General features: G+C 48.3%; 1 protein-coding gene across 2 annotated transcripts in view; it reads right to left on the bottom strand.

Moving 5' to 3' along the window:
* LOC135811195 (RING finger protein nhl-1-like) overlaps positions 1–12,205 on the bottom strand; it is a 209,821-nt gene that overhangs the window by 185,983 nt on the left and 11,633 nt on the right. For both annotated transcript variants that reach the window (XM_065324389.1, XM_065324388.1), the window contains exons 2-5: positions 8,594–8,891; positions 5,858–6,088; positions 3,153–3,383; positions 418–606 (exon numbers count right to left, since the gene is read on the bottom strand). In XM_065324389.1, the coding sequence (XP_065180461.1) occupies positions 418–606; positions 3,153–3,383; positions 5,858–6,088; positions 8,594–8,891 (949 nt within the window). The remainder of the gene's footprint in view (positions 1–417; positions 607–3,152; positions 3,384–5,857; positions 6,089–8,593; positions 8,892–12,205) is intronic.

Below are 12,205 nucleotides of genomic sequence, written 5' to 3' on the forward strand. Positions count from 1 at the left end.
TAGGGATAGACTGGTCACTAGTCACACTGGTCAGTAGGGGTAGACTGGTCACTAGTCACACTGGTCAGTAGGGATAGACTGGTCACTAGTCACACTGGTCAGTAGGGGCAGACTGGTCACTAGTCACACAGGTCAGTAGGGGTAGACTTGTCACTAGTCACACTGGTCAGTAGGGGTAGACTGGTCACTAGTCACACTGGTCAGTAGGGATAGACTGGTCACTAGTCACACTGGTCAGTAGGGATAGACTGGTCACTAGTCACACTGGTCAGTAGGGATAGACTGGCCACTAGTAACACTGGTCAGTAGGGATAGACTGGTCACTAGTCACACTGGTCAGTAGGGGTAGACTGGTCACTAGTCACACTGATCTTTAGTTATAGGTTTTACTGTAGACCTTGAACAAAATGTACTCACCTTGTTGAATGGTGGTAACTGCTGCTGAGACAAGGGAAACCTTATCACTAGTGTCTTGCTGGTGCTCCAGTAGGTGTCCAATGCGTGTGGAGGTTGTAGCACTTTGCTCCTGTAGTTGGCGGACAGTTGTGTTGGTCTGGTTTTGCATTTCCACTATGCGTTCACATGCTGCAGTTGTATCTTGTTCACCTATATACATGATAAGATAGGTACACATAAACACTCTCTCACATGCACACACATGTGTATGCACCCATGTACGAATACACAAGTACACACACACACACACACATGTGTATGCACCCATGTCAGGGCGTCATAGGGCGGCTGGGAGTGGTACGACCGGGTCAGGGTGTCCCCCAGAGAAAAAAATAAGGATTTTTCGGCTAAGAGGGCACGTTTTAGCACTCTACAGCCGCAAAGGAGGGCTCCCCACTCCAGCTCCAAAAAACATACTTCTCGTGGATTTTTTGGTATTTTCTGTACATCGTAGGTAGCCAAGCAAGGCAAAAGGAACCCATTGCCCTCGAAAAAATCGCAAAATCGGAAGTACAAGAGTGCTGCTCGTTTTAGCGCCAGCCCCTGGGCAAACACGTACTAGTATGTCAAACTGGTCAGTAGGGATAGACTGGTCACTAGTCACACTGGTCAGTAGGGATAGACTGGTCACTAGTCACACTGGTCAGTAGGGATAGACTGGTCACTAGTCACACTGGTCAGTAGGGATAGACTGGTCACTAGTCACACTGGTCAGTAGGGATAGACTGGTCACTAGTCACACTGGTCAGTGGGGGTAGACTGGTCACTAGTCACACTGGTCAGTAGGGGTAGACTGGTCACTAGTCACACTGGTCAGTAGGGATAGACTGGTCACTAGTCACACTGGTCAGTAGGGGTAGACTGGTCACTAGTGACACTGGTCAGTAGGGGTAGACTGGTCACTAGTCACACTGGTCAGTAGGGGTAGACTGGTCACTAGTCACACTGGTCAGTAGGGGTAGACTGGTCACTAGTTACACTGGTCAGTAGGGGTAGACTGGTCACTAGTCACACTGGTCAGTAGGGGTAGACTGGTCACTAGTCACACTGGTCAGTAGGGATAGACTGGTCACTAGTTACACTGGTCAGTAGGGGTAGACTGGTCACTAGTCACACTGGTCAGTAGGGATAGACTGGTCACTAGTCACACTGGTCAGTAGGGGTAGACTGGTCACTAGTCACACTGGTCAGTAGGGATAGACTGGTCACTAGTCACACTGGTCAGTAGGGGTGGACTGGTCACTAGTCACACTGGTCAGTAGGGGTAGACTGGTCACTAGTCACACTGGTCAGTAGGGATAGACTGGTCACTAGTCACACTGGTCAGTGGGGGTAGACTGGTCACTAGTCACACTGGTCAGTAGGGATAGACTGGTCACTAGTCACACTGGTCAGTAGGGGTAGACTGGTCACTAGTCTCACTGGTCAGTAGGGATAGACTGGTCACTAGTCACACTGGTCAGTAGGGGTAGACTGGTCACTAGTCACACTGGTCATTAGGGGTAGACTGGTCACTAGTGACACTGGTCAGTAGGGGCAGACTGGTCACTAGTCACACTGGTCAGTAGGGATAGACTGGTCACTAGTCACACTGGTCAGTAGGGATAGACTGGTCACTAGTCACACTGGTCAGTAGGGATAGACTGGTCACTAGTCACACTGGTCAGTAGGGGTAGACTGGTCACTAGTCACACTGGTCAGTAGGGGTAGACTGGTCACTAGTCACACTGGTCAGTAGGGATAGACTGGTCACTAGTCACACTGGTCAGTAGGGGTAGACTGGTCACTAGTCACACTGGTCAGTAGGGGTAGACTGGTCACTAGTCACACTGGTCAGTAGGGGTAGACTGGTCACTAGTCACACTGGTCAGTAGGGATAGACTGGTCACTAGTCACACTGGTCAGTAGGGATAGACTGGTCACTAGTCACACTGTTCAGTAGGGGTAGACTGGTCACTAGTCACACTGGTCAGTAGGGGTAGACTGGTCACTAGCCACACTGGTCAGTAGGGATAGACTGGTCACTAGTCACACTGGTCAGTAGGGATAGACTGGTCACTAGTCACACTGGTCAGTAGGGGTAGACTGGTCACTAGTCACACTGATCAGTAGGGGTAGACTGGTCACTAGTCACACTGGTCAGTAGGGATAGACTGGTCACTAGTCACACTGGTCAGTAAGGGTAGACTGGTCACTAGTCACACTGGTCAGTAGGGGTAGACTGGTCACTAGTCACACTGGTCAGTAGGGATAGACTGGTCACTAGTCACACTGGTCAGTAGGGGTAGACTGGTCACTAGTCACACTGGTCAGTAGGGGTAGACTGGTCACTAGTCACACTGGTCAGTAGGGATAGACTGGTCACTAGTCACACTGGTCAGTAGGGATAGACTGGTCACTAGTCACACTGTTCAGTAGGGGTAGACTGGTCACTAGTCACACTGATCAGTAGGGGTAGACTGGTCACTAGTCACACTGGTCAGTAGGGATAGACTGGTCACTAGTCACACTGGTCAGTAGGGGTAGACTGGTCACTAGTCACACTGGTCAGTAGGGGTAGACTGGTCACTAGTCACACTGGTCAGTAGGGATAGACTGGTCACTAGTCACACTGGTCAGTAGGGGTAGACTGGTCACTAGTCACACTGATCTTTAGTTATAGGTTTTACTGTAGACCTTGGAAAAAATGTACTCACCTTGTTGAATGGTGGTAACTGCTGCTGAGACACGTGAAAGCTTATCACTAGTGTCCTGCTGGTGCTGTTGCAGTTGATCAATATTGGTGGTACTTGTAGCACTTTGCTCCAGTAGTTGTCCAATGCTTGTGGAGGTTGTAGCACTTTGCTCCTGTAGTTGACGAACAGTTGTGTTGGTCTGGTTTTGCATTTCCACTATGCGTTCACATGCTGCAGTTGTATCTTGTTCACCTATATACATGATAAGATAGGTACACATAAACACTCTCTCACATGCACACACATGTGTATGCACCCATGTACGAATACACAAGTACACACACACACACACACACACACACACACATGTGTATGCACCCATGTCAGGGCGTCATAGGGCGGCTGGGAGTGGTACGACCGGGTCAGGGTGTCCCCCAGAGAAAAAAATAAGGATTTTTCGGCTAAGAGGGCACGTTTTAGCACTCTACAGCCGCAAAGGAGGGCTCCCCCACTCCAGCTCCAAAAAACATACTTCTCGTGGATTTTTTGGTATTTTCTGTACATCGTAGGTAGCCAAGCAAGGCAAAAGGAACCCATTGCCCTCGAAAAAATCGCAAAATCGGAAGTACAAGAGTGCTGCTCGTTTTAGCGCCAGCGGCTGTGCAAACACGTACTAGTATGTCAAACTGGTCAGTAGGGATAGACTGGTCACTAGTCACACTGGTCAGTAGGGATAGACTGGTCACTAGTCACACTGGTCAGTAGGGATAGACTGGTCACTAGTCACACTGGTCAGCAGGGATAGACTGGTCACTAGTCACACTGGTCAGTGGGGGTAGACTGGTCACTAGTCACACTGGTCAGTAGGGATAGACTGGTCACTAGTCACACTGGTCAGTAGGGGTAGACTGGTCACTAGTCACACTGGTCAGTAGGGATAGACTGGTCACTAGTCACACTGGTCAGTAGGGGTAGACTGGTCACTAGTCACACTGGTCATTAGGGGTAGACTGGTCACTAGTGACACTGGTCAGTAGGGGCAGACTGGTCACTAGTCACACTGGTCAGTAGGGATAGACTGGTCACTAGTCACACTGGTCAGTAGGGATAGACTGGTCACTAGTCACACTGGTCAGTAGGGGTAGACTGGTCACTAGTCACACTGGTCAGTAGGGGTAGACTGGTCACCAGTCACACTGGTCAGTAGGGGTAGACTGGTCACTAGTCACACTGGTCAGTAGGGATAGACTGGTCACTAGTCACACTGGTCAGTAGGGATAGACTGGTCACTAGTCACACTGGTCAGTAGGGGTAGACTGGTCACTAGTCACACTGGTCTGAGTAGAGATAGACTGGTCACTAGTCACACTGGTCAGTAGGAATAGACTGGTCACTAGTCACACTGGTCAGTAGGGATAGACTGGTCACTAGTCACACTGGCACTGGTCAGTAGGGGTAGACTGGTCACTAGTCACACTGGTCAGTAGGGATCGACTGGTCACTAGTCACACTGGTCAGTAGGGATAGACTGGTCACTAGTCACACTGGCACTGGTCAGTAGGGGTAGACTGGTCACTAGTCACACTGGTCAGTAGGGATAGACTGGTCACTAGTCACACTGATCAGTAGGGGTAGACTGGTCACTAGTCACACTGGTCAGTAGGGATCGACTGGTCACTAGTCACACTGGTCAGTAGGGATAGGCTGGTCACTAGTCACACTGATCAGTAGAGGCAGACTGGTCACTAGTCACACTGGTCAGTAGGGGTAGACTGGTCATTAGTCACACTGGTCAGTAGGGGTAGACTGGTCACTAGCCACACTGGTCAGTAGGGATAGACTGGTCACTAGTCACACTGGTCAGTAGGGATAGACTGGTCACTAGTCACACTGGTCAGTAGGGATAGACTGGTCACTAGTCACACTGGTCAGTAGGGATAGACTGGTCACTAGTCACACTGTTCAGTAGGGGTAGACTGGTCACTAGTCACACTGGTCAGTAGGGGTAGACTGGTCACTAGTCACACTGGTCAGTAGGGATAGACTGGTCACTAGTCACACTGGTCAGTAGGGGTAGACTGGTCACTAGTCACACTGGTCAGTAGGGGTAGACTGGTCACTAGTCACACTGGTCCTGAGTAGAGATAGAGTGGTCACAAGTCACACTGGTCAGTAGGAATAGACTGGTCACTAGTCACACTGGTCAGTAGGGATAGACTGGTCACTAGTCACACTGGTCAGTAGGGATAGACTGGTCACTAGTCACACTGGTCAGTAGGGGTAGACTGGTCACTAGTCACACTGGTCAGTAGGGGTAGACTGGTCACTAGTCACACTGGTCAGTAGGGGTAGACTGGTCACTAGTCACACTGGTCAGTAGGGATAGACTGGTCACTAGTCACACTGGTCAGTAGGGATAGACTGGTCACTAGTCACACTGTTCAGTAGGGGTAGACTGGTCACTAGTCACACTGATCAGTAGGGGTAGACTGGTCACTAGTCACACTGGTCAGTAGGGATAGACTGGTCACTAGTCACACTGGTCAGTAGGGGTAGACTGGTCACTAGTCACACTGGTCAGTAGGGGTAGACTGGTCACTAGTCACACTGGTCAGTAGGGATAGACTGGTCACTAGTCACACTGGTCAGTAGGGGTAGACTGGTCACTAGTCACACTGATCTTTAGTTATAGGTTTTACTGTAGACCTTGGAAAAAATGTACTCACCTTGTTGAATGGTGGTAACTGCTGCTGAGACACGTGAAAGCTTATCACTAGTGTCCTGCTGGTGCTGTTGCAGTTGATCAATATTGGTGGTACTTGTAGCACTTTGCTCCAGTAGTTGTCCAATGCTTGTGGAGGTTGTAGCACTTTGCTCCTGTAGTTGACGAACAGTTGTGTTGGTCTGGTTTTGCATTTCCACTATGCGTTCACATGCTGCAGTTGTATCTTGTTCACCTATATACATGATAAGATAGGTACACATAAACACTCTCTCATATGCACACACATGTGTATGCACCCATGTACGAATACACAAGTACACACACACACATATATACATGTATATACAAACACAGACACACACACAAACACACACACACACACACACACACCTTTCCACAAAACACACGCACATGCACACATGTGCACGCACGCACGCACACACATGCACACACACGCACACAAAGGCAGAGAAAACAGAGACAGCCGGCTATATTATAGTTGTAACGCTTTGTTTTATGAGCAATAAGAAGGAGAGGTGAAAGTCAAGTCTCAGCAATGGCAGCCAGGTGACTCTAGTCAACTTTGCCTATAACAACACTTGGCGGGGCATCAGAAAAGTGTCCTTATTCGCGAAGAGTCCTGATACCCGAAGTCTCATTGTATATATTTATTAAAGTTGCTCGATGTGCGGACATATTTTTTATTACAGTTAGACGGGACTTTGCTCTTGGCATGGAAATTCTGTCGTTATTCGCGAATTGTCGTGCTCGAGAGTTTTCACTTATTCTGGTGTCCATATTTTGACACTTTTTGTTTTTGTTTAAAAGCGTGGATGCATCAGTGCGGATCCATCTTCACCTTTTCAGCTAAGCACAGACCGCACCTTTGAATTCTTTATTCTCACGATGGCACCATCGCCAATAAGAGATAAGTTTATGAGAAGGTGAGATGCTGTGAGTGGGGCTGCGGGTTATGCAGCACAAAAAACCCATGTTCACATGGTTAAATGTGCATTGCGGTATAGCACTATGTGCATACTTATGCATGGTACCGGTACACTAGCAACTCAAGGTACCGGTACACTAGCAACTCATGGTACCGGTACACTAGCAACTCAAGGTACCGGTACACTAGCAACTCAAGGTACCGGTACACTAGCAACTCAAGGTACCGGTACACTAGCAACTCAAGGTACCGGTACACTAGCAACTCAAGGTACCGGTACACTAGCAACTCAAGGTACCGGTACACTAGCAACTCAAGGTACCGGTACACTAGCAACTCAAGCACATGCGCCTATGTGTGAGACAAAACGACCCGCAAAAAATAGCAAATAACGCAAAAAACTCACTGATAAGCTCATGTGACTTTACGTGCGTCACTACAATAGCATTATAGGGACTTGTACAGTGGGGAGTCTGTCACTACAATAGTATTATAGGGACTTGTACAGTGGGGAGTCTGTCACTACAATAGTATTATAGGGACTTGTACAGTGTGGAGTCTGTCACTACAATAGTATTATAGGGACTTGTACAGTGGGGAGTCTGTCACTACAATAGTATTATAGGGACTTGTACAGTGTGGAGTCTGTCACTACAATAGTATTATAGGGACTTGTACAGTGGGGAGTCTGTCACTACAATAGTATTATAGGGACTTGTACAGTGGGGAGTCTGTCACTACAATAGTATTATAGGGACTTGTACAGTGTGGAGTCTGTCACTACAATAGTATTATAGGGACTTGTACAGTGGGGAGTCTGTCACTACAATAGTATTATAGGGACTTGTACAGTGGGGAGTCTGTCACTACAATAGTATTATAGGGACTTGTACAGTGGGGAGTCTGTCACTACAATAGTATTATAGGGACTTGTACAGTGGGGAGTCTGTCACTACAATAGTATTATAGGGACTTGTACAGTGGGGAGTCTGTCACTACAATAGTATTATAGGGACTTGTACAGTGGGGAGTCTGTCACTACAATAGTATTATAGGGACTTGTACAGTGGGGAGTCTGTCACTACAATAGTATTATAGGGACTTGTACAGTGGGGAGTCTGTCACTACAATAGTATTATAGGGACTTGTACAGTGTGGAGTCTGTCACTACAATAGTATTATAGGGACTTGTACAGTGGGGAGTCTGTCACTACAATAGTATTATAGGGACTTGTACAGTGGGGAGTCTGTCACTACAATAGTATTATAGTGACTTGTACAGTGGGGAGTCTGTCAGTACAATAGTATTATATGGACTTGTACAGTGGGGAGTCTGTCACTACAATAGTATTATAGGGACTTGTACAGTGGGGAGTCTGTCAATACAATAGTATTATAGGGACTTGTACAGTGGGGAGTCTGCACAACAGTTGGTTCTGGTGGGGTGGGAGGCGCCAAGTGCTGGTGAATGGAAGGCTATACTGGAGGGTAACTTGAGCGGGGACCTGTTTGTGATGTTGCTGTAGGTCTTTGCTCTGTCGACGATAGATCACCCAATGGGCAATTTTTGACTTCTTTCATGCGATGTGACAAACCTAAAAGCAGATCTTTGTAGAGAGAGAAGAAACCCTGGTGCCAGAATTTCCCATTTTTAGATAGGGTTGTGTGGGCAGGCATGTATTTACGGCCATTTCCCCACTTGTGTTTCAACCACCATTCCCTGCTTTATGATGACACTACATCGGAGCGTTTACATCATTTCAGCAGAAATATTGACAGCAAATGATTTACCTCTCGCCATTGTGTCGCTCAGCTGTGCCACTTGTTCATAGGTAGTCCGGGCTTCCAGTTGTATTTCATCCATCTTGTCGTTGGTTGTGCGAGCTTCAGCAGAGACCTCCTGCTGGACCTGAGTCATGCGGTTGTTGGTGACTTCAACCTGTGCAGAGAGATTATCCAACCTGGTGCCTAGTTGCTGCTGAGATGTGGAGAGATCCCGTACGGCAGTTGACACACTCCTCACAGTGTCCAGTATAGTGGTAACGAGGCCTGCAGAAGCACCCAGAGATTCTTCCAGTGGAGATGCAGTCTGCGTAAATCGGGTAAAAGACAAACATGAAACCACACAACAGAGCAAGCAATGAAGATTGTCAGCAGGGAAAAATGTATAAAAAAGCAGCGTGGAGAAGATAGTTTAACCCTCTGATACAAGACCATACAAAATCATCTGTTTTTGGTCGCTGTAGTTGCTTGCACTGAAATGCTCACAACTTATACTGTTCTTGACGAAAGTTCACAATCAAAATACCAGAAAAGAAGGAGAGCAGGGCAGCTCTCCAATGCAACAATTGCCAACGAGCTACAATGGAGCGTTGCGCAATTGGAGCATTCTGCGATGAATGAGTGTGAAATGGCTGGCATCGAGGGAATTTGCTGGTATATTCAGCTCGGCGGACTATTCGAGGCGCTGCGGTATTTGATATGTGACAAGTGTGGTGTTGAGATTGGGCTCATTGTTCTCTGTGCAGAGGGAGGGGTCTTTCTATACAGGCCAAGGTTATGGAAATCTGATAACCAGAATCAAAAAAATGGCCAGGGTGTAAAGGTTAACATAATTATAGCAATTCATAATAATTATTGCAATTCCAGTTTAGGGAATCAACGTGAAAGCCGATAAAATCCAGAACCTGTAGCAAGTACGAAAGGAGCAATACAGCAAGCTGATGAAAGATAATAGCAACAAAACTCTAAGATCACGCCTGAGCAAGCATACGATGAAGTCAGCAGCGAGGTAAAGAAGATCACAGAGGGTCTAAATCTTGCCATGTACGTACTGGCTAAGTCAGAAGCATTAAGTAATAGTGCTCAAAGACGATAAGGACAACTTTGCTAGAGCGCTGCCCTACAGACTCATTAACCCGGCCAAGTCCGAAGTGGGTGTGTCCGTTCCTAATGGTTCAGGTAGAATCACCCATTCTGGACTTGCTGTCCACACACCCATCAGATATGCTGAACCCTGTTATTACTTGAGATTGTTTGCCAGGATACTTGCAGAATGTCTCTCAGACTCTTTTTCTCTTCACATGGTACAGTCTTGACAGATTCTATTAGCCATTTCGCGCCACTCTTTTGTCTTTAGCTTTTTTCCTGCTTTGCTATCTCTCTCTCTCTCTCTCTCTCTCTCTCTCTCTCTCTCTCTCTCTCTCCTTTTTGCTGCGCGCCTTAAAAGGGGAGATGTAGTAATATTCTGACTGTTATGCGCAAACCACTGTACACTTATGACCGTATGCACTGCATGCCGTATGTACGCTATGCAGGCTCAGTATCACCCGTAGGCCAGAACGTTTGGTGGGCTTCCCTCAAGGGCTCGGGAATTTCTTTGTGTTTCCCTGACCTGCTGGTTGTGCATGTTCTTGCTTATCCGATGATTAGTTTATTCTTCTATATTATCTCATTGTCCAAACTATATAGAGAATAGTACTACATGATACTGGAGAGAATTATGGCCGCTATGCGTCACTAAACAGAAATAAACCTATGGAGACACACCATGTCCTGTATGTCCTGTGTGTCCTGTCATGTGATTGAGTGGCCTAATTAAGGAGATACCAGACAAGCAGCACAGCACACGTTACTATGCTTTGATGTGGTAGAATTTCACCCCTTGATTGGTTAGCGAATCCTTTGTTCTCTGCTGTATCGTTTGCACAGCAGTTCACTGCAATCAAGCAGCAAGATATGGACATCATTCACGGCCGAAAATTGCTCCTTTTTATGATAGCGGTCATCCCTGGATATAAGACAAGGAGAATAATTATATGTTCGATGGAACGATAGGCGGCTATGATGGTGCCAAGACCGGTAAGGTTGTGGGCACTTTTCAGCTCAACTAGCTCTCAAACAACGTGGATATAGATGTTCAAGCGCTTTGACCTGGGAATGACTATCGAACCAAACTTTAATACAGTGGATTTCTTGAATATCACCATGAACCTGGATATGGGGAAATTTCAACCTCTCCGAAAGTCAAATGACAACCCCCTTTACGTTAGCAAACAGATCAACCATCCGCCCGGGATCACCAACAAAATACCTGCTGCTGTCAACAAGCATATTTCCCCAATATGGACCAGTGAGTCATTGAGGCATTCAACCCCGCAGCACCATGTACCTATAGCTCACTGTAGTCTAGTGGATATACAGATATCTTGGCCTATCAGTCCGACACACAAGAACAGCGGAGCAGGAAGAGCCGTTGCCAGAGGGTTATATGGTTCAACTCAGGCTCTGCACTCCTTATTTGGCATTGAAAAGACATACAAGTCTTTAGCGTTGAATGGGTTAAAGCTTGGTCCGTCGAATCCGGCAGAATACGAGCAGAATGGGGCACAATACCGGCAGAATACGAACAGAATGTCGAGCAGAACACGCTACTTTTCCAAGCATTATCCGCCAGGCCCTAAGCATCATCTCCCCCCCCCCCCCGGAAATACCCCTACAAGCACCAACACAAGCACCCTACTCCCCCCCCCCCCCCGGGAAATACCCTTGCAAGCACCAACACAAACACCCCCTCCCCCCGGAAATACCCCTACAAGCACCAACACAAGCACACACCCTCCCACCCCCTCCCGGAAAATTCAAGCACCAACATAAGCACCCCCCCCCTCCCGGAAATACCCCTACAAGCACCAACACAAGCACCCCCCCCCCCCCCCGGGAATACCCCTACAAGCACCAACACAAGCACCCCCCCCCCCCGGAAATACCCCTACAAGCACCAACACAAGCACCCCCCCCCCCCCCCGAAATACCCCTACAAGCACCAACACAAGCACCCCCCCCCCCCGGAAATACCCTTACAAGCACCAACACAAGCACCCCCCGGAAATACCCTTACAAGCACCAATACAAGCACCCCCCCCCCCGGAAATACCCTTACAAGCCCCAACATAAGCACTACCCCCCCCCCCCCCCCGGAAATACCCCTACAAGCACCAACACAAGCACGCCCCCTCCGGAAATACACTTACAAGCACCAACACAAGCACCCCCCCCCCCCCCGGAAATGCCCCTACAAGCACCAACACAAGCACCCCCTCCCCCCCCTCCCGGAAATACCCCTACAAGCACCAACACAAGCACCCCCTCCCCCCCCTCCCGGAAATACCCCTACAAGCACCAACACAAGCACCCGCCCCCCCCCCCCCCCCCTGGAAATACCCCTACAAGCAGCAACACAAGCACCCCCTCCCCCCCCCCCTCCCGGAAATACCCCTACAAGCACCAACACAAGCACCCCCCCCCCCCCTGGGGAAATACCCCTACAAGCAGCAACACAAGCAAGAAGAACCTTCACGAGCACCTTCAAAAGTACATGTACATGTAAAAATAAAAGTAAAG

The sequence above is a fragment of the Sycon ciliatum genome, chromosome 3 (genome assembly GCF_964019385.1).
Source record: "Sycon ciliatum chromosome 3, ocSycCili1.1, whole genome shotgun sequence".
Taxonomy (NCBI): domain Eukaryota; kingdom Metazoa; phylum Porifera; class Calcarea; order Leucosolenida; family Sycettidae; genus Sycon; species Sycon ciliatum.